The sequence below is a fragment of the Columba livia genome, chromosome 3 (assembly GCF_036013475.1).
Source record: "Columba livia isolate bColLiv1 breed racing homer chromosome 3, bColLiv1.pat.W.v2, whole genome shotgun sequence".
NCBI lineage: Eukaryota > Metazoa > Chordata > Aves > Columbiformes > Columbidae > Columba > Columba livia.
Genome location: NC_088604.1, coordinates 20,029,240 through 20,056,863, shown reverse-complemented (window position 1 = coordinate 20,056,863; position 27,624 = coordinate 20,029,240). Strand labels below are relative to the sequence as shown.

The window sequence follows — 27,624 nt, the reverse complement described above, 5'->3', positions numbered from 1 at the left end:
AGGTTCACACAAATAAAGAGTATATTCAGCTTCCACTAACTTCAATGTGTTTCTCAGGACCCTGGAAAGTCAGTCTGCTGATAAATATATAAAAGGGAGGTAAAAAAGGGTCAGCTTCAGTGAATGCCCATCAGTACAGAGTAAGAGAATTCCCCTATGGGCTCTGTATAAGACACCGGAAACCATCCTAAGGGAGACATTTGTCCCTTTCTACAAATTCTCCGAGCCTTCTCACCAAAGGGTACTTCACTGAGTCTTCATTATTGTGCTTGTTACTGGGCTCAAAATTTGAGCAGCCATGTAAGACTGTACATAACTACAGGAAAAAAAAACACTGTCCCATTCTTGGTGACTGCAAGTAAATGCAGATCCTTTCTGGTGGCCATTCTCTTATTATACAACTTTCTTCTTTACATCAACCTTAAGTTTTATGCGGTAATATTCCCTGAAAAGAATCAGTGAACTAATCTCTATAAAAGAATTTTTAAAAATCATGTAGATTCTATCTGACCCTGAGGGGTTTTCCTCTAAGAAATAACCATTGACTTTTTGCAACTCATCAACTGCTCTTTAAGAAAGCACAGCTTCTTTGAACTTAGTAAAATTGATTTAAATATCAGATATTTATAAATATTCATAGGGGTAGAAGGAAATAACCAGAAATACAAGCTCACATTTAACAGATTTCATTAAATACTTCAAGAAATTATTTACTTAACCCAGTTCAGTTTTCAGACAGTTTGGACACAATTTCCACAGCAACTTCTGTGCATACCCTTAGATGTCCAATTTTACCTAGCATTTTCTAAAATCTGAATTTTAATTCAAATACTTTTTAAGTTCATTGTCCTATAAAATCTAGAAGTCCTCTCTAACAAAAGGAACTATTAATAAAATATTTTTTAAAATGTAAAAGACAGGATAGATTGGTTGCATTACTTTGCTGTATATATAGCTTACACCACTCCAGACAAATCAGGGATTGCAAAAGGGTGATATTACAAAAAGGAAAGCTGAAGATTAAATTTAGACATGTACATGCTAGTACTGTCAAAACTTGCAATGTAGTCAGTGGGTATCTAGTCAGTAAAGTCAGTGCAGCCTAGAAAGAGATTCAGCAGAGCAGTCACATACTGTCCCAACTCCATATACTAAGAAGTAAGGAGTACTCCTACATGCAGGAGTAAGACACCTGCATGTAGACACCACTGTTTTGGCATCTTAACCTTGAAGAAAACACCACATCAAATTTTGAAACCAAGCCATTTGTTACACAGACTACTGGGAAAGAGATGCTGACACAGTCAGTAGGACCCTAAGAGATGTGGAGCCAAAACGTATTTTTATCAGCCCTGTTCAAATACATAAAAGATTAAGCCAAATCAAACCTATACTGCCTCTTTTTTACGTGGGCGATAGGTTTTGTGAAAAACACAGACTCCTTGTGTACATACGTGTAGATATATCTGTATATCTGATTAATTAAGTGGCTTCCATTTGAAATATTCAGTCATTTATGAATGACTGCATCTCTTATATCAGCATAATGAATCAGAGATCATTACTTGTTCTACAAGTTCATTCCTTGCTTTCATTTGCGCTCAAAGATATGACCCATCACATGCACTGTATATACATGTTCATAAACTTTGGAATGTTAAGTTCCTGTCTCTCCTGCATCATTTACTATACCTTAACTCTTAAACGTTGGATTCCTTGGCTATGCATTCATATCAAATTTTACGAGAAAGTGCTTGTTACCATGGAAATATTTTTTCACCCTGAAAATTTTAGCACATGGGCATTTCTTTGGGTGTCTACAAGCTATAGGACTCATCATTCCTCTGTCATAATTACTAACCTTTATTTCTTAGCAACTTGTACATATCTTACACAATATACATTCAGCAGCAGATTAGCAAAGGGCTACAATGGCAGAAAGATTTCAAATTTAAATACAATATTTAAAAGGCAAATAAAGTTGCGTACCTGTTTTTTTAAATCCTTTTCACCCCTGCCATTGTAGTTAATTACATCCATAAATTGTATTGCATTTATCTTATTTTACCTACTAAACACACAGTACTGACTATTTCAATGTGTCTGACAACATCACAATGCATTTTGCAAGCTCAGGTTCACTTAGCACAGTTCTGGGATCACTGTCTTTAAAGTTAAATGCAATTATTTAACACAGCCATTTAGATTTTTAACTATAGCAAATTCTTTACGGGCTGATCAAACAAACATGTTCTATAGCTGTAAATTTACTTTTACCCTTAATAGTAGGATAAACCGATTTTACAACACTTACAAAGCAATTTTTATTGCTGTTTACATATTTGAAGCTACTATAAATGAAGACAGCTAAATACTCTAACTCTGAAAGACAGGGAAAATGAGGTAGAGATATTTAGTAGACATTTGCATGTGATTCAATTTGATTTCATGTTTTCCTCTGCGGAATCCATGGTGGTTCTGCTCTCAGCTGCTTTCAAAAAACGCGCTATCTAAGTGGCAAAATACACTCTGCCCAAAAAGCACCTCTACCTGAACACAGCTCATCTGTTGCAGAGCAGAAATTAGTACACTGGTCTTTTAACTTTAAATTTCTCACTTAATCTCAGACAGCTCTACAGACTGTATTTCTAAAGCCTGAGGGGTTTTTGCATTTATTTACTGAAGTACATTTGAGATTATTTTTGGCATCTTTACACTGGGTCATGAAACAGCATGTTTTGGCACCTGCTAGCCTCACTAGCAATCTGCTTACTCCCGGCTGTCGTCCCTGCGCTACTCCTGGGTACGCATCTGACAAAAGTCTTGCAGGTTTGCTGGGATCTGGAGTTTTGCAAACAATGGGAGAAGAGCAGCACATGAAGAACCTGCATTGGTGTTCAAGTGTTTTAGATGGGTCTTTATTTGTTGATTTTGTATTTTAAATCTATAATTAATAAACAATGTTCTTTGTTCCTATATGTTTCATTTTATTGCTTATAGGTGATACTTGAAGCGAACACAACCAACATAAAGCAGAGATCCTTTCTATTAACACCTGAAAATGTTCATCAAGGTGACCTCATCTGTGTGTTCGTAGATGGCAGGGGGATTGGACTAGATGATCTTTCAAGGTCCCTTCCAATCCCTAACATTCTGTGATTCTGTGACTTCCAGGTATATCGCAATAAGCACCCAATGTACTGGGAAATTTAGTGAAACTCTGGCACTTACAGTAATGATTATGAGGAGGAAAAAAATAGATTAGTCTACCAGCCCAAATTAATTGCATATCTTCATTTCTCTGTCTACTTGCAGAGACTTCAGATTGAGAAAAAAAGTATCTGGTTCTGAAAAGGTTTACAAGGACCAATCAAAGCCATAGTGAGATCCTGTACATATAGAATATTAGCAGAGACTAAAAAATATATGTCAGTGTGGAACCAGTGGAATAACTGATAATAGATGTATATAAATTACCTACTCACACAACAAAGTCTATTCAGTCTTCACACCTTAAAATACTAAGTAGGAGAAGGCAGAGTGTAATAGTTTAAAAAAAAAATCACCTCATGACTATGACTATGAAAATGCACCCCGGTGCAGTGAAACCAGGATCTCTGAAGGAAAAGGTGCAAACAGAACAGTAGGATATTTTCCTCTGACTTTGAGCTCTGACTTAGTTCCTATAGAGTTCATTTCACTTAGCTTTAGATATCTGCAATGTATCATCAATATCTAAGCTGATCCCTATGTTTCCTTTATTCTTATGGAAAATGCTGTTCTACAGTCTGATTCATCTGACCTATTTAGATGTCTACCTTGCGAAGAGATGAATCATGTCCTAAAAGTGTCTGTTTCTCTCCATTGGCTATAAAGGCAGTCTAGCCAAAGACAATTTAGAAATAAAAGACATCTACATTGGGACAGATAAATCTCACCCTAGAAGCTATGAAAGGGAGCACAACAAGAGTGAATACTATTTTCAGCAATATTCAACTTCTGTACGATTTTGGAAGAGAAATCCATCCACAAGGTCATCTGGGGACAATACTCCTGTGAGCTGCTGAGCAATGCCCGTCTCTGTCCCACAGCACAGTGGAACAGATCCCTCTTGAAACGCACAGGCTGGCCTTGGAACGGTAGCATGTAATTCCCCTGTACCTTCCCAAAAATGTGTTTGGAAGAAGAGAAAGAACTTGCAAAGTACCCTTCTTCCTTTAAATTTTGTTTGCAATACCATTAATGAGGACACACTACAGAGTCATAAACTGTATTTGTGTACAGAAAGGACTGCTGAGCTTGTGAGAATCTATACAGGCTTTGTCCTCCCGCCATGCTTTTAAAAACCTTTTTAAAAACAGCTTCTTGTTATAGCTTTGATTGGCTAAAATCATGTACCTTCTGTTGACTTCACCTATTTATTGGATAACATTCTCTGTAGCTTTTATCAAGCATACTCCTTTCCTTGGCATTCTTCAATGCACTGAAGATGTTTGTATTGCTCTATAGATGTACTTCTGCACCTCTCTTGTCTGAATGTATGAAAATCTTATTTTTTTTTTCTTTTCTATGTAGGCTTTTAATAAAAGCTTTATTTCTACGGTATAAAAAGCACATTCCTGACCTAAGTCAACCCTGATCCAAACCTTATTCGATCAATGAAGTCTTTCTCTTAACTCCACTTGGCTTTGACATTACTGTTCTGTGCCTTCCTTGGCTTCAGAAGTATTTCAGTTAGACACAGGAGCTAAGCAATGCATAGTCATTAGTCTGAAGTGGAATAAAGCAAAATGTGCATATGTGCTTAGATTATTTTTGCTCACCCAAATTTACACCCCAATATTCATAAAGACAATACAAGCATTTAAGATCACATAACAAAGCTAAAAACTGGAAACTGGTCAAAATAAAGCTACATGACAAGCTTTCTTCATAAAATGCTAGAGTAGTAGAAAGAGAGGGATTCAGCCTTAAGAACCTGTAATGATGCAGGAAAATTATTTTTAACTCCTCTAATCCAGTTACTCTAACACTTCCTAAGTGTTTGATAGAAACATTATCAGCTCTGTCATGATCAGATTTCTCTTAAAAACCATCTTTACTTATTTTATGTTTTCCCCTTGATATGGGATTGGGATTTACACATGTAGCTGCCAGTGCAGTGAGGAGAGACCATGCCATTTGATAGTGGGTTTAATTTGATTCTATATCCCAAATAATTTTCAGGACTATTTAGGGATCAGGTATTCTGGCAGGCTGAGCTATATACCTAATAAAACACAAGAATATTTTTTTATTCCTAATTCTTGTTGGTGATATGGCCATGCCCTGACAATTTTAGCTTTAACATATCTGTTCTCTTCACCATGCTAACATCCGCAGCAGCCTGTGATCAATCAGAGTCGGCTGGGCCACACAATATAAGCAACCAAGCCTGTTCAGAGGAACAGAGATGCTGCCTAGAAACTGCAATTTAAAGAGCCTCCTGCCTCATTTTTGAAGCTATTTAAGTCTGGAGAGAGACAAAGAGAAAAAAGCACAATTTTATGTGATGATTTCTACTACTTAAATTTACAGTGGTAATTTATGAACTGTAAATTTAGCAACATGTGACATCTTGATTGATGAACTTTGCTTTTTTAGAAAATCATATTAGGAAGACTTACACTGCCAAGAGCTAACATGAACTTGCCATCATGACAGTGTATTTATAATATGCTGTCCAAACAAACATAAGGCATTATTTTGCTCTCTCCATCCCTGTCATTCCACCGATACTCTTGTGTAAGACAGTATGATAGAGAAGCATAGAGAATTCATTTCAGCTAATGAGGGAAGCTAAGATTTCTGACTACTCAGTTATTTAAGCGGGGTAAATAAGATACCGGAAACATGACAGGACACTTGATTCTGCTTGAAAAGCTGAGAAAATACAGTCAAAATCACTGATCCTTAGGTACTACTGAATTTTGCTCAATACTTAGCTAAGTGTCTTGCAGCAAGTTTGTGGCATAGACAAAAACTGAACTCATCTTTCCCAGCTATAAGCTAATTCTCTAATTAATGGACCAGATTTTTCTCATTCCCCGAGGCACTGTAGAACAAGCAGGAAGAATATAAAGCTGGCTAAGATGAATGTTGTATATCAGGGATTCTTACACTGCCTAATTAGGGTTGCTTTACTGTGTCTTTTCAGCATGGTGGCAGTGCAAACTGGATAAAGCAGCAGAGATAAAATGCCTTAAAATCCTTAATCTATGACATAGTCTCTGTGGGTCTGCATCCTCTAAGGAAGCAGAGCATCCCTTGAGGATGTCAAATAAGGATACTAAAAAATGCTTAAGATTCTGTACCTTTGATTGGGTCCATCACATACTACAAGATGGAGCTTAATATCTGGTCCAGAATGATTTTCTATCTGTCATCAGCTGAAGTGACCAATTCTCAGAAAGATCATTCACATATAGAACAGAGCTTACATGAGGTTTTCAGGGGTCACTTCCTAAGCTTCAAACTGATTTACTCATCTATAGTATGTACAACTGGTTGCATGTCAGCCATGTCAGGTATCTGGAATGTAAAGATAATAATTAGCAAAATGTATGTATCTGACATTCCTCTGCAGATATAAGATCAAGTTTTAAATAAATGTTAAGCAGGCAAAAAGAAAATAGCAAAAATCACACCAGCAGGGTTTAGTCTGCAAGGTTATGGCCTTGCAGAAACGCAGGAGTCGACAGACTGTGTGAAGTTCTATTTGTAAATTATCAAATGTAATGAAGGTAAATATTTCAACTCAGACTCTGGGCCTGTTGGTAACTGCTTATGAGTTATCTCTCTCTCTTTGTGTTGGGGCAGAATTGATTTTGGTTTTTTCCCCCTAGGCCAGCAGCTCCTTAATTGTCTTGTTCTGTGGAAGGCTCTACAACAGAAAGACCCTCTTGTGAATCCACTTAATTTTCTTATGTACACTCCTTCACATCTCAGACTTTAAAATTATTTTATTTAGCAGCCCACCAGAACGGACTACACCTATTTCTCAGGATTCTAAATGACAGAGCAAGAAGTTCTACGACCTCAACCTGTCCAGCTAAGAATCCCTTTAATCATGCCTCGTATATTCTCATCCCACCCTCACAGATTGTTTTACTGCTTTCTTCTTCTCATGTTTACACTTCAAATTACTGTTGCTTTCCACTGTGTCTCATCAACTCATTGCAGTCAACTGGGTAAAAATAAATCAGGGGTAAGTTTTCTTCTATATCTAATCTAAATTTTCCCTACAATAACTTAATTACTATGCAATGGAATTAACTATTCATTCTTCACCTTATTTTAGTATAGAATCCTGAGTCTAACTACATTTATAACTGCTGTCCATCACTATCAAAAGAACCAAGTCAGTAGACCAATATATTGCGTATGCGTCTCTATCCTATAAATTATTTAGCTTTCAACTGAACATTTTCCTGGGTTTCCTTTGAGAAGTGCAACCTATGCCTATTATCAGAGTTTATTCGCCAAACGAAATCTGTATTCTAATGTTGTTTTGGGAAAACATAAGGGATATCCAATAAAATAATAGAACAATTGCATCTTGCTAAACTAGTTAATAAAGGTCTGTAAAAAATGGCTTCCCAACATCTGCTCCACATAGAACCTGATACCAGCCTTTTGCATTTCTGGGTAATGCATAGGTTTTCCAAGTAAGAATTCAGTAAAAGAAATAGGATGTAAAAAAACCTCTGTGATGAACACCAAGGCAACACCATCTATTTTCTCTATATTCCATATACATGGAATGCAGACATAACCAGCATTTTGCACAAGTTTGCAAGCAATGCTTAAGAAAAATGCATTCTTCGAAACTGGAATGGGTTTTATCATTACCAGCCTCAGAATTCAGTTCATCCACATTCTGTACACTTGCACGCGTAGTTCATACACTCATTCGTTTTTCATACCAGCATATGATAATTACAGTGATTGCCTGGAGGTAGGAGGACACTAGGGGAAGCCATACTCTATGGATAAATATATATACAAAGAAACAAATTGCAAGTGTTCCAACCCATCCATCCTGCCCAGCTGACGCTACTGTTACAGTTTAATGAAATGAAACTTCCTATTTATTTACAATTAACTAGTACTATCTTTCTGATTTCTCAGTAAAAATAATTCCACTGCATCCAGGTCCAAAAGGATTAAGGCATTCATTCGAGCTCTGTGTAACTGCAGCAGGAAGAACTAATATATGCACCATCTAATTTAACTGCAAGTGACTCTTTTAGCATGAAGTGTCGGTTTAAAGATAATGTACAGCAGAAGTCTTAGCTGCATCCCACAAGTCAGGCAGCACCAAGCAGATAAGATCACAGTGGTTACCAGCAGTAGAAAATGGGAAAAGCACTACAGGAAATGAGCTCTTCTCAATAATCTCAAGAGAGTGCTATATTTAGGTCAATTGTACCTGAAATTGTTTGGTGGGGTAATTGCTCTTTGGTCCAGACTCCGCTCTCTGAGCGTATCAGAGTGTCTGTAGGTCCACTGGATTGGATTCACCAGTTTTCTTCCAGATTCATTTTCTAAAAGAAAAAAAAAAGAAAACAACAACAAAAAACTTTACTAAAGGACAGCAAGCTTACCAGGAACCAAGAAAATCACTAACATGTTAATTTAGATTTTAAAAACAGGCTTTAAATAAATGCATCTAATACAAAAAATTGTTCCAATAGCCAAATTATTTCCTCCATTTTCTAGAACAGAATTTTATTCAATTTTTCAGACTTTGTATTTGGTCTTGCAAAGACTTTCCATATCTGTTAAATATCTAAGGTGATTTAGAACAATCCTTTTGCTTTTGCTGATCAGCTAATAATCAATGGAAAAATAGAACAGGTTTTAAATCCTATGATGCATCCCAGTGTAGCATTATTCAGGTTTTAATCTGAGTTGAGTCCTTGTCTGATTCTTGTTTAATAATTTAAGATGTTTTATGCATGTATTCAGAGGAACGCTACAAATTCAGTTTTAGGAATCCAATCTAATGAGCCACATACTGACCCTTTACAGCAGTTAGTTGGATTCATATAGGCATCAGAAAACAGCACCTAGTCATTCTGTCTTACGATTTCTTAGAAGAAATACAATATTCTGCTTTGATAGCACAAATTCTCCAGCAGTACTATTCCGTCTTAGCATTAAAGAGTCAGTATTAATAGGATGAATTTTAAAGTAAGGAAGAGCCTTCTCTAGCAGCTATTCAGCATGTGTTTACCTTCTACACAGACAGATACAGCATCATATTTGTAGTCATTACTCAGTGTGATTAGTGTCTACCATAATTAAAGAAAATGTCATGTTGCAACTACAGTGTTGAAGAACAGAAATTTACTTTTCATTTTTTAAAAATTACAAAGGGAATAAGATACTGTGCTGAAAGTTGCAGTAGGTGCATCAGTTATTTGCGCTATTGTTTTTTGCGCAGAACTTCAAATTCAAAGATACTCATTAAACTGAGTAGATGGCAATAACAGACAAAGTGTTAATGGGGCAGCAGTGGAGTGTGTCAGGAAAATGAAGAGACCCTGAGGGGCTCACCATGCTGTTTATGCTCAGCTAAATTCAGCAGCATTACCATAAATCCTCTAAAAGATACTGTACTCAATTTCTTATACGCTACTTTTCAGGGAAGGAGATATTCTACATGATTAGAAAATGGAAACAAAAATATGATTAAAAAGTATTTTATAATAAACAAACCATTTGCATGTAAATACACTAAGCAGTATTCTGTTATTACATTTTTTTGCAATTTCGTAAAAACAAAGAGAGGGTATTTCAATCTTCAAAATAGTATGTGAATCTAAGTGAAAACTTCTGAAATTTTACACAGGAACAGAACCTTTTAACAAAAGAATCATCATTTATTTCACAAAATTATTGTAGAATTTAAGCATCAGATTTCAATATCATTTTCTCATATGCATACTTCAACTGGCTAAAACACAACTTTTCACAAGACCCCAAAATTCTTGATATCTAGTGCTTTTTTCTTTTTTTTTTTATTAATTCTAAAATGGAATTCTGAGGGATTAAAATAATCTTAGAAGATATACTAAACCATTAATTCCAATTATTTGCCACTTAAAACAAAGTATCTTCTGTGCAGTTCTGCGTGCACCTTCATAGTGACCTTTATGTTCCTCTACTCTTTGATTTTAGAAAAAAAACTTTTCCTATGTAAGGACAGACGGATTTATTGTTAACAAGAAAACAGCGGTAACACACCGCGTAACTTCAATTATAGTCTCAGCTGCAGGTAAGAAAAAATTATTTACACAACAAAGCTACCAACAAAACTGTGAAATGCTTCACGTAGCCTATTTTTCTGTTTTTGTTTAAACGCTAGGTTGATATTTACGGTTCAGGAGCTGGGCGCACAGCCTGCCCGCGGCGCCGGGGTTCAGCACCACGGATAGCGACCCTGGCCCCGCCCCCGCCCCGCCCCCAGCCTCGCTCTGCAGAAGCCACAAACTCTTCCTAATAGCCATGAAGTTACGGTTTTCAAAATGAAAAGGGTTCGTTTCTCGAGGTAGTGTAAATATATGCATGTGCTCTGTAGATCCTAATTTACTGCTGAATTCAAACTACTTACAGCTTTGGATTATTGCAGACAATGAGCATTAACAGGTCTGAAAATGCATCAGTTGTTAACACACATGAAGACAAAGCTAAAGGGCTGACACTGCTGGCTTGCACTGCGTGCTCCTGACCCTCCGTTTTGACTCTGAAAACTTGCTACGCAACAACACCCTTGTGCTTGCGAGGAATCCTGCTCTGCACACACAAACCAAGTCTCCACATGTGCAGTACCTGGTCAGAGACTTGCCTCAATATCAGCATGGAAAATGCACGTGCAGCCACAGGCAAATTGCTTACCCCTGAGAACACTGGAAAAATAAAGCCACCCTAGTTTTCCATTTAAATTCTGCTACTGGTAAAAATGGTCTGTTTCAAGAACCCAAACAAAAAATTCAGTTACCCTGGCAGAAGTAGAAACACAGGGTACTTCTAAGAGGCTAATGTGGAGACTCTCCTTACAGCTCAGCACCTAAGAAAAGCCTATTTAAAAGACAGATTAAATACAAGTCCTCTGAGATGCCCTAAGCAATGCACTTAATATGAGAATGGCAAAAGCATCTGGAATAGATACTTCATCCTTACAAGCGGTAGACATTTTAGTAGAAGCCAAGAAAATTCGCACAAAAAGTTTAAATTCCAACTGATGCCGAGAACCAGCAATTCCCACAAAGGTCATAAAGAGCTCCCAGTTGTTATTGCCCCTGAAGGTACAGAAGAAAAACTGAACCTGTGAAATTAAATCACAAGGAAGCATCCAGCCCTCCCTCACTCTCACGTGGACACTGCCTGCCTTTAAGCAGCTGTGCCCTTCCTCTAGTCCGAGTATTTCAACAGGAGTGGGTACTTGAGCTGTTTCTTGCAGTAGTTTAATTTGCTTTACTGTTTTTTCAGGAAAGGATGAAATAATTACAACCATTTCCAACAGTCAGATAATTTTTTAAAACTGATTTTAAGAAGTGACTTCTCTTCTACAAGGTATTTGTGATTATGGACAGATTTTAGCAGATCACAGTTGTGTACATTTACAGACACCAAAGTCATGCTTCTGATTATTCAGAATAATGTGTGCATAAAAATACAGTGGGCTTAGTCCTGCTTCTGCTGGGCTTAGGTAGACTTTGATCACACTTTTCAATTGAAAGAATATATAAAACCAACCTCTAGAACCAAACATTAAGTCAAAGGTCAAGAAATATGAAGACAAAAATAAAGTTAAAAAACATTAGTTGAATAACAAAATACTTTTTCAGTCAGAATCTGAAATTCTGAATGCAACTGTGAAAACAGAGAACTTAAGGTGAAAAAAATGTTTTCCCTATCATTACATATTTGATGTATTACCTCCTCCCATCAACAACGCATTTAAAACTACAAAGAAGTGTAAACGTTTGTGAGCCTTTACATTAACTTTTATGTAAATCCACCAATAAACAGTCTCATCAAATCCTGCTTTGAGATAAATGCTTCCTAGACTTATAAAACACTACTATCTATAAGTGAAAAAGGATAATTAAGAAAAAGTGTTCTGAACTATAAAAATATAGCAGAATGAATGGCCTTCATCAGAGGAAAAAGTTGGCACTTAGTACTCTCAGAAAATCTTTGAATATGAGCATGGAAAGAAACAATCTATGAGCATCCTTATTAAAACTGGATGTCATGTTTTCTGATGTCAAGTGTAGCTTAGGTAGGATTAATGGTTCAAAGAATCAGTCGCTGCCAAATATGGATTTAAAACTAATGAGGAAAATAAACAACTGGCACTGAGGGAGTTTCTGAAAAGGCTGCGCACATTCCTCAAACGGGGCATAGATGGTCATCTCCTGACTGTGAGGCACATGGGAGAAAGTGGGAAACAGGGCACTAATACCTGGGTGAAACACCTGTGGACTTCCCTGATTGCTGAAGGCAATGAGGACAGTGAAAACACAAGAAAAGTCTTTGCAGCATCACTTGTGGCTCTTCCAAAGTGAGCAATGTGTCCAGTGCCAGGACAACATGGAATTTGAAAACTGCCTTAAGTAGGAGGATGGCACCCCAACAGGACTGGATGAGTCAGACATCATCCTTTATCCCACATCTTAAAACCCTACTACAAAGCAAATTATCCTCAGAGAAAGGCTGTTACATTAAAAGCTGCTGATTTGGAGGCATTTGAAAAGCCAACAAATACCTTTTTGTGTTCAGATTGAACTCCTCAATATCGTGTTACCCAGAGAGCCAGAGCAGAAGACAATCAGGCAGGTAATCAAAACAGCTTGCCTGTGATTAAGTGAAGTATAGGGCAGACAACTGATTTGCCTTTCTGCATCTTTGCTGCTGTTTTCTGAAGCACACCAGAGGTAGTGATAGCATCTTAAATACAAATAACTAGATAAATGGAAGAGTAAAATAAGTAGCACTAACCCACAGATTATTGAGCTATATACTAGACACTGCAGACAATCAACTATACACGGCAAGAGTTATTAGCAGATCTAGTTTCACCTTCCTACACTGGCAATGCCTGGAGAAGAATTTCATTCTAGGTGATGTGGCAAAGAGGCATGTGCTACTGATGTGCAGACCACGCCAGATTTTGGGCAGAGCTGTTTACACAGTCTCTTGTGCACAAAGGCTGGAACTACCTAAGGGCTACAGGTGAAAGTGCCAAGCACCCTCTGCCTCCTCTGTGGACTGTGGTCCAATTTTGCCACCTGTTGTCACAAGTTAGAGTTTTTATTCTCTCGCCTTTAACCCTTAACTGAAGTTATTTAACAGCAAGATCATCTTTTGAATAAAATGAAAGCAAAAGTTAAATACCCAGTGTACTATAGCATAAAGAAGCATGGAAGTAGCCTTCTCAGTACAAAAAAAAAAAAGAAAGCAAGCCATAGAGCCTGGTCCAGGAAATGCACTACATTTGCACATCAGTTCCACTTCCTTTGTCTGAGTTTGATGGTGACTTAAAAGGTTCTACGATGTTCCTGAGCAATGTTTAAAAAAAAAATTGCCACACATCTTTAAAGCCTAAAGAGCAAAGGTGTATACATATCAAAAAGAGACAGATGGGGAAATAGTTACTGATCTGTATCTTTTATACACCTATCTACTCAAAAATGAAAAAGGAAAGAAGGAAGCCTTACTACTATTTTGCCATATGCAAACCAGCTTGATTGATTGAACAGAGATTTTTTTAAATACATTACTCTGCTGAAATCTGATTTATTGTTGTCAGAACAGAAAGGAGGCGTGTGGGGAGATCCTCTTTCCTTGTCACACCCTGTCACCCCAACAGCTGTCATTCTGAAACTGCAAGTTCTTACGCCCTTTGACCAACACAAATTGATATATTCCAATAGATTCCTCTTTAAAATAGCAATTTATATGAAGATACTTAATGTTAAGATTCTCAGAACCAAAGATATGTGTAACTGAATTAAATGCCAAAGAATGTCTATGTTAGTGCAGCACTTATTTCAAAAAATTGAATATGGAAATTAAAGCATTGAGTTTGTTTTGTAGTAAGTCATATTGCACATAAGTGTATTAGTAGTGAATATATGAGCAATATTCTTTTCAGCATGTTTATAGTACATTATACAAGCTAATGCTCAAGTACTACTCTGTACCTGAAAATTACCATTATGTATACTCTGTTGCAATGATTTACATCACAGAAAGTATTGCTGTGAATGAATCTTACTGTTGATTAGTATGGCATTCAAAAAGATTTGTTTGAAATACAAATAATTGATCTTTTAGTGACACTTCACAAAAAGAGAAGTATAAATAATGTTTACAAATTAGTCTGTATTTACAATTATATTTAGAGGAAGATCAGAAAACGAAAAATAATATTCACTACTAGTTATTCCTTGCCCTTCAATTATTTTGTCATTTCAAAGACAGCCAAATCAAAAACTGAAACAATATGTCATCATTCAAACACTAAGAATAACTGTGTGTAAGTGTAAACACAAAGGGTAACTCTCCTCCAAGGCTGACATTTGTCTGCATGAACAACTGGAAAATACTTGAGAAGAATGAATATGGTCCTACTGATTGTATTTCTTTGTAAATTATTTGTAAACAGATTAGAGCACTAAATTAATCCCAAACTGCATTTATAGTAAAAATGTAGGCATGGCTGTTACTCTCTTACTTTAAAGCGTTTTATGGTTTCAGACTATTTCTCAAGTGATGTTAGCCTGGAAGCCCAATCTTCTTTCCTCCCTGTATTTCCCTACTGCTGTCAGGTAAGAGAAAAACAACTGCTATGACTACTTAAAGCAGCGCCCCAAATGCAAAGCTGGGGTATACCATGGTTAGCTGGAGACAGAAGGCAACTGCTATAGAACAACCCAACATACAAACTCTAATAGCAAATGAACAGGAAAGCAAAATATGCTTCTGAACATAAGTGTGGAGAGCACAAAGCCTTGGTGTCCACTCATGCAGGTATAGGAGACCTCAAATGGGTGACAGGATATTTGTAGGGTAAGTTCATAGAATCAGAGAACCATAGAACAGTTTGGGTTGGAAGGGACCTACTCCAACCCCCCTGCCATGAGCAGGGACATCTTCAACTAGATCAGGTTGCTCAGAGCCCTGTCCAGCCTGGCCTTGAATGTCTCCAGGGAAGGGGCACCTACCACCTCTCTGGGCAACCTGTGCCAGTGTTTCACCACCCGCATTGTAAAAAATGTCTTCCTCATGTCTACTCTGAATCTTCTGTCTTTTAGTTTAAAACCATTACCCTTTGTCCTGTCACAACAGGTCCTGCTAAAAAGTCTGTCCCCATCATTCTTACTGGCCCCTTTTAAGTACTGAAAGGCCACAGTAAGGTCTCCCCAGAGCCTTTTGTTCTCCAGGCTGAACAACCCCAACTCTCTCAGCCTGTCCTCACAGGAGATATGTTCTAGCCCTCTGATCATTTTTGTGGCCTCCTCTGGACCCTCTCCAACAGGTCCATGTCTTTCCTCTACTGAGGGCTCCTCCAGGTGGGGTCTCACCAGCACAGAGCAGAGGGGCAGAATCAGTATCCTCAACCTGCTGGCCACACTCCTTTTGATGCAGCCCAAGGTACAACTGGCCTTCTGGGCTGCAAGTGCATGTTGCCGGCTCATGTCCAATCTTTCATGCACCAGTGCCCCCAAGTCCTTCTCCACAGGGCTGCTCTATATCCCTTCACCCCCCCCCCGCCTGTATGGGGGTTGCCCCAACCTACATGCAGGACCTTCACTTGGTCTTGTTGAGCCTCACAAGGTTAACATGGGTCTACTTCTTGAGCATGTCCAGGCCCCTCTGGTTGGCATCCCATCCCTCAGGTGTGTCATGTGCACCTCTCAGCTTGGTGTCATCCACAAACCTGCTGAGCATGCACTCAATCCCACTGTCTGTGTCACTGACGAAAATATTAAACAGTACTGGTCCCAGTATGGACCTCTGAGGGACACCACTTGTTACCGGTGTCCATCCAGACATTGTGCCATTGACCACTACTCTCTGGGTGCAACCATCCAGCCAGTCCCTCATCCACCAAACAGTGCACCCATCGAATCCATACCTCACCATTTTAGAGAGAAGGATGTTGAGGGGGACCCCATCTACAACAGAATGATTTCTAATTGTGTCAAAAGTAGAAAACTAAGTTCGGGTGTTGTACCAGCTACAATGTGAGCTACGTTTCAAAGAGCTCAACTAGCAGATCTGTAGAGTAAATGTAGAGCATTCTGGAATTAAAGAATAATCTGCAGATGCAGACACACAGGTGCACAACTTGTCCTCAAAGGTACACAAAAGAAACCATTAATAAAATTAGGTATCTTTAGAAACCTAATATATTACAGCATGCTTCACATCAGTGCTGTCCAATATGTATGAAAAGAGAAAGTAAAAACACTTGACTAGCAGGTAAAATAGGCATTTAATAAATAACTTATGGATTAACAGATACTGCAAAGTAACACAAGCTGAAGTTCTCTTTAGATTTTAAAAGATTTCTGATAAGGCCGTAACAAATAGAGGTGCTGCTTTACAAGAAGCTGTAACAAAAAATACAGGAATACTTCCATTTATAAATGAAAGAAGGAAATTTCCATCTGTTCATCATCTCCCTTGAATAATAGAAGAGCTGCTCACATACACTCATTGCAGTGTCCAAGAACTTTAAGTTTCTCGGTGGAAACAAGTAATTGTTGATGACTGACTGCAATGGCTGGAAAACCATGATACAGGAGGAGATAACGTAACATGCTGTGTGGTGCCAGAGAATGTAATGGCCTTTACAGTGGGCACAGAAGCAGCGTAGTCAGGTAAGACATTCTTCCCTTTACTGTAAAATTGTTTGAGACTTAAGAAAGAGAGAGAGGAAAGGAAAAATATTTCAAAATAGTCAGTGGTGTCACGCAATAGCCTGAGCTGTGTGTGGCACACAGTCAGCTCCCTGCCACATGCCAAAAGTCATCTCACAATGAGCCTGAAAATACAGTATGAGATGGGCATCCTCTTTCCCACAGATGTGAAGGACAGAGGCAGTAGAAAAGACAGGTGAAACTAAGAGCAGGTGCTGAGATGCTCAAGACCATGTTCGTATTGTCAAGCAAAAGATACAAAGCAAAGTAAGGAGACAAGTGAGACAGAGAGAGGAGGGAAGAGAACAAGGTGTCTGAGTGTTGAGTCACTGAGGCACATAGGAGAAGTTTGATAAAAAGATGACAGAAAAGCAAGCATGAATGGCTGTTAGAGAAAACTAAAGCAGATCTTATTAACTTCCTTGTTGAGAAAGTTAATGAGATGTGTGTATAAGAGGTGAAGGTTACAAATAGGATAACAGAAGGATTATTAAAATAAGCTGAAGCTTTCAAGTAAGTACCAGAGGTAGTGGCAAGAAGGTCACAGGAATGCCAGTTGAACATTTTTCATGACTTGCAATATTTTAACTTTTACAATAAAGTATTAAGGTGGTTCTCACCATTACAGCTGCTGTGTTAGATGTTAATACTATCAAAAAATGGCCTACAAAATGTAATATTTGATTACCATGCCCAGTATATCTCAGACCGTCAACATAATTAAGGTAATGGTATCAGGCAGCTTCTTCTCTTCACCTCAGCAAGTTTCGAATCTTCTATTCACTGCCATATTTCACTGTTCTAATTCATGGCTGTTGCTTTCATCCTTTTCCTCATAGTTTACTGTTTTGCAACAAACTCACAAAATAGTTAAAATTTTTCATGGTTTTCTCAGCATATTGTGCTTTGATCTAGGTCTCACTTCCACAAAGGCAATAATTTTGCATGTCAAAGGTCCTGACTAAGGACACAGAGGATGACAACCTGTCCTTCTTCTACTCCAAGCCCTGGACAGGTATAGGTTGTTTTGTTACAGGCACTGAAAGACAATGGCAGGTTCCCATCTTGGAGCTGAGTTGCCACTCAAATCTCAATGTAAAAGAGGGTCTGATTAAAGAAGCACACACTGAGAACAGGAATTCACCTCAGAAGGCTGCCATAGTGCACAGGGTCCCTAAAGTTTCTGCAAGAGGAGTATCAGAAAGTGCAAAGGTATCCGGCTGTGCCTCAGCTGCCTGGTAGTAACTGTAAGAGATGTAATGAAGAACTACAGACTTCTGTCCCCAATTCTGGAACCTTAGACCTTAAGTGTGATTCATTTTACAGCTTCAAAAGACAAGTGTCTCTCTGAGACCCAAATTCTCAAAAGTTTTTAACTGCCTAAGACTTCTGAGGATCACAACCTGAATGTGTTAAGTGAGTCCCCAAGGAACACTTAAGATTAAGAGCAGAACACTGTTACTGGAGCTATATTAGGAGATCTGCTATGTACGACTAAAACCAAGATGTATTTACAACAGGCTCCATCTTGTTTTCATTCAAGTCAACAACAAAAAAATCCTTTCTGCAAATGGCAGCAGCATAACATCCATAAATTTAGATAAGACACTTTGAAGGTCTCCCCCTGTGCTACCCAATTACCTGAGGACTATGGTATAAATTAAAAGAACTGTCACCAGTTTAGATTGATTCTCGCCTTGTTGCCATTTATTAGTATTGATATAGAGATCTATTACTGAAATGAGGATAAGTTAGGCCCTAAAACAACAGGCAGTTCAGCGTCATCAGCTTAGACCTCAGATTTTTTTTCTGTGTATTTTAAATAATCAGCATTAGTCTGAATCAAGTATTCATTGCAGAAACTCAAAGGACTTCTCACCTAACTTTTCCTAGGGGTTAATCAATAAGTCTAATTAAAAAAAACCTTGCAACCTTCAGCCATTCAGTTCCTCAAGAGTTTCAGTAATATCAAATGCTAGGAGAAAAGACTCCCTACTTGCAACAATTAAGAAACTTCAAGAAATATTAAAAGCTACGTGCAGGTTGGTGCAAATGGAATTGCTGTTTTTGCGTTGTTGAAATTTACCATTTGATATTGGAATACATTCTTAAATAAATGTGGTTATGTTACACATCATTTTAATGTCCTTTTCTTACCTTTTTTTTTTTTTTTTGCTACTGACTTATTACTTGTTTTTTATTTAATATTTATTTTAGAGAATGGAAATTATGTTAGACAAAAAGCAAGTTTGAGTTATTTTCTTATTCGAGTTCAAAATGGGTCGTAAATTAGCGGGGACAACACAACATCAACAACACATTTAGCTGGGGAACTGCTGATGAACATAGAGGTGCAGTGGTGATTCAAGAAGTTTTGCAAAGGATTCAAGAGCCTTGAAGATGAGGAATGTAGTGGCGGCCACTGGAAGCTGAAAACAACCAAATGAGACCAGTCGTCAAATCTGGTCCTCTTACAACTACATGAGAAGTTGCCAAAGAACTCAACATTGAACGTTCTATGGCCATTCGGCATTTGAAGCAAATTGGAAAGGTGAAAAAGCTCCATAAGTGGGTGCCTTATGAGCTGACTGAAAATCAAAGAAATTCTTGTTTTAAAGTGTCGTCTTCTCTTATTCTGTGCAACAACAGCAAACCATTATTGATCAGGTTGTGACGTGCAATGAAAAATTGATTTTGTACAACAACTGGTGATGTCAGTGGCTGGACAGAGAAGAGCCTACAAAGCTCTTCCCAAAGCCAAACTTGCACCAAAAAAAGGTCGTGGTCACTGTTTGGTGGTCTGCTGCTGCTCTGATCCACTACAGCTTTCTGATTCCCAGCAAAATCATCCCATGTGAGAGGTATGCTCAGCCAATCGAAGAGATGCACCAAAAACTGCAGCACCTACAGCCAACATTGGTCCAATTCTTCTCCACAATGACGCCTGACTGCACATCGCACAGCCAACACTTCAAAAGTTGAACAAATTGGGCTACAAAGTTTTGTCTCATCCACCTTATTCACCTGACCTCTCGCCACTGAACTACCACTTCCTCAAGCATCTCGACACCTTTTTACAAGGAGAATGCTTTCACAACCAGCAGGATGCAGAAAATGCTTTTCAAGAGTTCGTCAACTCCTGAAGCACAGATTTTTATGCTACAGGAATAAACTTATTTCTCATTGGCAAAAATGTGTTGACTGTAATGGTTCCTGTATTGATTAACAAAGATGTGTTTGGGCCTAGTTATAATGATTTTAAATCCGGTGTCTAAAACCGCAATTACTTTCGCACCAACATAATATTTCATCTTGCCATCCAGAGAGCAGTGTAAAAATATGTCTTCAGGTGCAAAGGTTGGTGACAGCCTAAACAGTTGTGACTAAAGAAGGTCAGCAGGATTCAATCAATGTTTCTGTTGGTTCAGGTGTTGGGAAAGACACAACCACAGCAACAACCTACAGGACAAGAGAGAAGAGAAGCACCAGGGGCTCAGATGTGAAAATGGTGAATACAAGACAGGCACAAAGACTGTCAGATGGAGAGGAAAAGGCAGAAGTACTAAGGCAGAGGGAAAGAAAGATTACTCATATCATGGCATATGTTGCCTATAATGCAAAACTTCAGCATGCAATTCTTATTTACAACACGTGAAATACCCTTCATTGAAATTTGTGATCTTGTCAAAAGTCATTAATGTTTTCTTTCTAAAGATCTGATTTATAATTGCAGAAGTATATTTGCATTGTAGAAACCTTTGTATTTCAAATGCACATACATTTTCATTTAAAATAAACAAAATGTGTTGTAAGCCAAAAGGCTGAGATAATAAGAGGATTTATATAAAAACCAAGCATACATTTTCATCAATAGGTTTCGTGAAACTGCTGACAATTTTTAAACAGTTGAAAGCTTAGGGAAATGTAAAAATGTGAATACAAATAAGAAAACAAATAAATTTCCATCTCCTTTGCTGAGGTTCCTATTCAAACAAACAAAAAATTACAAGAAAACATGCAAAAAAAAAAAGCGCTAATGAACTTCAATAACTGTACCTAATCACAGAATCTAGTCAGGAATAGGCCGCTACCATAAGGTAAGACAGGTTGCAGACCGTAGTCCTTTATGTAAAAGCAAATGTCAAAAGAAAAGCTCTGATATTTGGTTGTGGGCTCCCACTTTTCACTTAGGCATTTCCTAAATCCATGTTTGATGAGCTTCTCCAGCTATAAATTCTGTAAATTCCCTCTGGAGCAGTGCAGAGTGTGCTTCATGAAAATGTCATCTGCCAGCGCTGCAATTACTCACACTCCAGCAATCATGTGCACAATACAGAATGGGTCGAATTCAGGTGAGAACGAGAACCAGCAATCAAGCCTCTGGAATTGAGAACAAAGCCATTTTCTTTCATTTGCCATCAACACAACCATCAAGGCCTTAATTACAAGGCAAGTGTCAAGCCTGGCTGCTGAAAGGCTTATTATTATACAGCTCAGCTTCAAATCAGTTTTGTATTGATGAACTGCAAAAACGAGGAAGCCAGCTTAGCCCCACAAGAAAAGAAACAGGGACTCACTGATTATGTGATTGGCAGAGAAAAACAAGGACATTCAAAAATACATTTTTAGACAGTAAAAGAATTAGTGAACAGCACACCTAAAACCTTAGTGTAAACATATTTTCTATCTCAATAGCAAATCTGGGTGGTCTGATAATTCAAAGGACACTTTCCTTTATCCACAGAAGACACTGCAAAAAGACTCTCTTGAGGTCATGCTTTCTGTTTTTCAGACAGTGATGCATATCTGAGTGCTCTCATTGCCGCCTTACCTCTGTCTATAACTTGAACATAGAGATACTAAGTGAACTGCACATGTATTCACAAGCCCTCTCCCAACAATTAGCTATTTATGTTAGATTAGTTGTCTTCATATTGAGCAGCAGATGAGAAATCATTGTTTAGTAAGCAACAGGGTTTATTTACATGGCTAGTACCACATTGTAACTAAAAGCCAAATGCCCTCCCTTTTACCATTTTCTATGTAAGACCTTTAAGCGTGACATTAAGGAAGCAACTGTTACAACAAGGCCTGAATTTGGAACTGGCTGTTGACATAATACAGTATCACTGTCATCAAACAAGTGTTAAATCTTGTTTTGTCCTTTTGTTATTTAAACTCATATTCTGACTTGGCCTCCACAAGTCTTGCGTGACTGGAGAAATATGTGCTTAATTCACTGGTCTGCCTTTTTGATATCTAAGATGAACAGGCGCATGTGCAGCGGGTAGGAAACCATTTAGGTCAATGAACATTTTACCATCAATTTTATGCATTTTACCAAAAACTATGACAGATCATAGCTCTTTCTTTACCCACTGTTGCATCCATTAGATATACAACACAAACTCATTTTTCCTCTTGCAACACACCACATCCTGAAAATCTCAATGGTTCACGCTTCAGGAGGATGTTAGAGAATTTGAAATCAATGGCATGAGAAAACAACTATAAAAATTAAGAAGATGAGGGGACATGACAGCAACATTCACATCCCTATTTTGTCATTCAGTTTCACAGGTTATAAGCTGGATTTATTTCCATGTGATATAGTTATTATATACAATACATACAAAAATCAAATACTCACAAGTTAGGAAATAACAGAAAGGTAATATCTGCTGAAAAATATCCAGTATATTTTACGGGGCGGGGGGGGGGAATCCAGAATAAAAATTGATGGAGATTTTAAGGGGGAAGACTTCCGGGCCATGGGTTTGAAGCATATTCAGGTAATTTCAATGGAGGTTAGGCAATTTTACTGTATCTGTTTGTACTTGCATATTTAGACACCTAATTATTTTTTAACTTTTCAGTTTCCATTGAAGACAAAGAACTGAATTACTAATTCCCATTTTGCCATTTAAATACTCTAGATACAGGAATAGTGTAGAAAACTCTTAAAAGAGCTGCATTAGTTTCATTTTTTCTCACTATTATTTTTATTATTTGTATTTCTATAACTCCTTCCTTTCAAGGAATTTTAAAAGTCCACATGATTTGCTTCAAACAAGTGCCACCCCTTTCATTTATGAAGAGGTCTCTCTCTCTTTGTAGCTCTGTTTATGTTTCTAAATCATAAGATACATTATTGTACCACAAATATGCATACAAACAACACTTCTCTTAGTCTTTTCTTATTTAGAAATAATAAGCAAAACAATGCATTACATCCTCAATGCGAAAAAGTGAAGAAGAAGCTTTTAAACTTGTATTGAGTGACACTTAATACAGAGAATAACCAAGTATCAAGGATTGCACATATAAGACAATAACCTTAAAGCATTGTGAAATGCACACAAATTGAAAGATTACTGAAAAATGTCATTCCCATATATTGTTAAAAAACACGTGCTTAGGTATCCAGATCAGAAGACTGATGTACTATGTGTGAAATCTAAAAGTGAAAAATCAAAGTATTTAAAAAATTGTTAGAGGTAGCACTCTGTCCTGGTTTTGTTAAAAACAAGTTTCTCTTTTAGTGCATTTGCCTGCCAGCTAAAGCCTTCTGGAGAACCAGACACATGTTTTGGTAAACCTAGCAATGGAATGCAAACTTATTGATAAGCATGGATGGACATCTCGCGAGAGGGGCGACGAGAAACAAGTGACCAAGAAACTGACCAACTGTGTATAACATTCCATTCACATGAATACTTCATATAAAAGTGGGAGATCATGAGGATCTCGTCCCTTTTCCCCTTTTTGCCTTTGCTTTTTCCCTTCTGCTTATGGCCGACATTAGGAGAGGACCTTGCTAGTCGTCCCTGCGAACTGAGGCCTAGTGAGAGACTGAATCCAGCTCCGGTTGGCTGCAGAGTCCAATCCAGGACTTTGGTTGCCAGCTCTGCAGTTGCTGAGACTTTCAAGATTGGTTTTGTATATTTTGTATTATTTTCTCTATTTTTATTAGTAGCATTAGTAAAACATTGTTAATTTTTCCAACTCTCTTCTCTCTGTCCTTCTTTGCCTCCCGATCGCCTGTCCTGAGTGGGAAGCGGGAAGAGGGAGGGGCAAAAGGGGGAAGTGGGGGGGAGAGGGGGTTAACAATACATCTGCCAGGGTTTTATTGTCACCCCACAATCTTAACCCTCGACACACTGGTAGGTATGTGAAGAACTCTGAGGTGCCTAAAGACCAAGATAAATGGAATTGGTACCAGTGGCTTACAGAAGCTTACTGGCACAGTTTGATGTTCTTGATGTGGTTAGACTGCAGTAGCTTAAATCCTTGGTTAGGTAAGGACGGAACAAAGGCATTTCAGCAAAAAGACATGGTCAACATTTGTTGTCTGGAAAAATGGTTGTGTCTTGTGCTCTGTATACTCAAGACACCCAGACACCTTATGGCAGAATAGAATGGGTCCTAAGAATAAAATGAAAAGTAAAATGGATACTGGCAACAGATTCTTATGTGGAACCTATCTCCAAACATCTTTTCAAAGCAAAAAATACTCATAATAATGGAGATTAATTACAGGACGAAGTTAAGATTTTTCTAAAGTAAACCCTTTAAGAAAGCAAACTAAAATTTACAGATGTAGCCAAGTGATTTAGGAGCCTACATTGTTTTCCTTCAAATGAATATGAGGTCTTAAAAAGAGCAGGGTAGACTACATCCATACACTGAATTGCTGTGATTTCAGAAATATTCTGGTTTTGAGGGACTAATATGACAGGACAGCAAAAAAATAAAGGAGCAATATAGAAAGTTAATGTAATAGTGTTACTTATGTTCTCATATATTTACTATCACATGCCTTTCTTTTCTCTACAGACGTCTCCCCTCGTTTCAGAGCTCCTGTTTTCTCCCACTTTGTCCTCAACAAACAAGAGCAGAGTTTTCTTCAGAAGTAAGAGACTTCTGTTCTGTGCATATGTTGAGGGAATTACATGAGATAAATGTATTTATATTCCACACAATTTGGGAGATTCTTCATATATATTTGCCATTAAACATGTGCCTAAGAACCTTGTTAGACTGATAGGACACTAACCACTACCTTCTGACCTCTGCCAATACAAGACCAGTTATCTCTCACATCCAACATACAAAAGATTTTTTCCAATAACATTACCTAAATACTGCCTCATAAAACAATTGCCACCCTTAGAAAATGAGTAAACGGAAGTAGTTCTCCAGCTACACAGTACAGTGAAAGAACAATGAACAAAACAAACCAACCCAACCTTATTTAAAAAAAAAAATAGTACTTTTCATATGAATCAACATATTTTTAAACTTAGAAAAAACCAGAAAGAGTTGGGGTGGGAAGGAAAAAGGAAATCTTTTATATGTAATTTGAGGATACCACCTACAAAAAAAAAAAAAAGGAATACTGCTTGCCCACATTAAAATTGCCACTATAGCAGAGAAAAATGTGTTTACATTGAAAAGGACAGTTGCTGTTCTAAAAATAACTTTTGTGAAAGTGTTGTTTATAATTATTGCAACAGTGTATTCCTACAATTAGGACTGCACCAACAACCACTTGGCAGGCAGCAGGAAATCATACTGAATATAGAGGAGCTGCAAGCCAACACCCCTCCTGAGCCAAGGGCTGTATAAACTTGAGTGAGCTATTGACATTCCTAAACTTGAGTTTTATCATGTATTGTGTATCTGAATAAAGGAAAACCTTTTTTTTTTTTTCTTTAATTTATACAGCAAGACACATGAAAATGGAAAAGAAAAAAAAAAGGAGGATTAACTCTTAATTGTTTCTCAAAGTTTCCAAAAAAGTCTAAGAGAATTTTGGAGTCCACAAAGCAGATGGACTCAGGATGAAAGGAGAAAATAAACAGAACTAGAAATGTGTTACTTTCATTTGTTTGAAGGCCTTAACACAGATTTCATTCTAAAATCTCGTGATTATCATATGTGGCTTGTTACTCCAAGTGCCTCAGTTTTGTGTATTCAGCCAAAGACATTATTACTGAGTTTCTGAGATGACTATGGGCTGCTACCATTCAAAGATACTTTTACGATTTCTTATGGTGGACATCAAAGGTTACCCATCGCTTTGGATAGTCTCAGTCATTCTGTACCCTCTAGTCCTTAGACACAAATGGGCAGCGAAGATTCATCTAAACAGGATGTTCTGGAGAAGATCCTGATGCCATCACTTAGGTAATGGCATTACCTAGATGGGGCAATGCTATCACTTCAGAGAAATTTTAAGGTAAAAATTCAGCAACGTGACTGACATACTCAGGTTTCTAAATTAACCACCAGACTCATTCAGTCAAATTTCTCTCATAATTTTTAATAAGGATTTTATGGCCCAATTACTACTTCTCATGGTAGAGCTCAAAAGGAGTTCTCATTCCAAGGGTCGTAATTTCAGTGTGTAATTACTGCATGGACCAGAAAGGTGTCTATCAGATGGAGGTGTTTATGTAAGTTTACCATCTACCTCTGTACATACAAGACTTGGTTTTCTCTTTATAAAAAGCCTGAAATGTAAAGCAAAATACATCTACATCTTTTTCTCCACTTTGACTCTTAAATGCTGCAAATTAAGGATGGAGCACCCATCACATCTTAAAATCAGACAACGCTTTAGGTCTTTCTTTGAGTATCACAACACAGTGTATAGTAATTTAACATACTCAGTTATTTAAAAAGGGAAAATAATAAAAAATAACTACGGAGCAGCATAAGAAAGAAACAGTCATGTACCTTTTGAGCAGGTGGTACTAGATGAACTTTTAATAATATTTAGTTTTGAAATCATTATGATTATGGAAGTATTTCTCAAATAGGAAAATCCCACAATCTATGTTTGGAATACCTAAACTTGGGATAAATCCAATGGAGTTAGGAATTTCTGGGCCCCTCATCCCTGAGTAAAACTAACATCCCAGAGGACAAAGGCTGATGTAACTGTAAGTAAGCTCTTTTTTCTGCAGTCTATTCTCTCATCTCATGCCAACTTTGTTTTCAGACTTTTACAACTAGATAACAGGAAAGAATTCTAAAGCCTGCAAAGGCTGAAAAGCTCTTCAAAGATCATTACTTGTGCTCTTTAACAAAGGAAGATAAAGAACTGAATACATAGCCATAACTTTATATGGACATAAAGTAAGCATTTTCCCTTGTGTTCTCTGAAATCGATATTGGCCAATTTCCCAGCTTTTCAGATCTATTACTTCATAGGTTACTATCATCTATTCATGTTACATATATCTTTCTTCTTTATTAAATCATTCTCTTGACTCAGACATCTGCATAAACAGAACTGCACAGAAAAAAACCATACGAGTTCATGTTAAGTGCAACATGTAGGTTCACATTTATGTACCCTATCAAACAGCAGAATATAGGCAACTTTCAGGCTTTGTGTTTGAAAGAAATGTCTCTCTCAGACTTCTAATGTACATTATTGGAGGTAGAATTGCTATTATGCTAACCTAAGGCATATAATTTCATAATAATTCCAGCTATATACATATATTTTCAACTTTGTACTGGAAAAATGAGAACCTCTTTTGTCATTGCTGTTTTTCAGGAACACCCATTCCTGTATCTTTTTTTCTACAGTAAGTGACATGTGCCTAAGTCCAAAAGCATTTTCAGTGTAAAC

The 27,624-nt window shown here is 37.6% G+C and overlaps 1 protein-coding gene across 26 annotated transcripts in view; it reads right to left on the bottom strand.

The window, feature by feature from the left end:
• The window catches only part of MYT1L (myelin transcription factor 1 like), a 313,684-nt gene that overhangs the window by 215,086 nt on the left and 70,974 nt on the right, over positions 1 to 27,624 (bottom strand). For all 26 annotated transcript variants that reach the window (XM_021293590.2, XM_021293592.2, XM_021293594.2 and 23 more), the window contains exon 2: positions 8,471 to 8,585. In XM_021293590.2, coding sequence (XP_021149265.1) covers positions 8,471 to 8,585 — 115 coding nt within the window. The remainder of the gene's footprint in view (positions 1 to 8,470; positions 8,586 to 27,624) is intronic.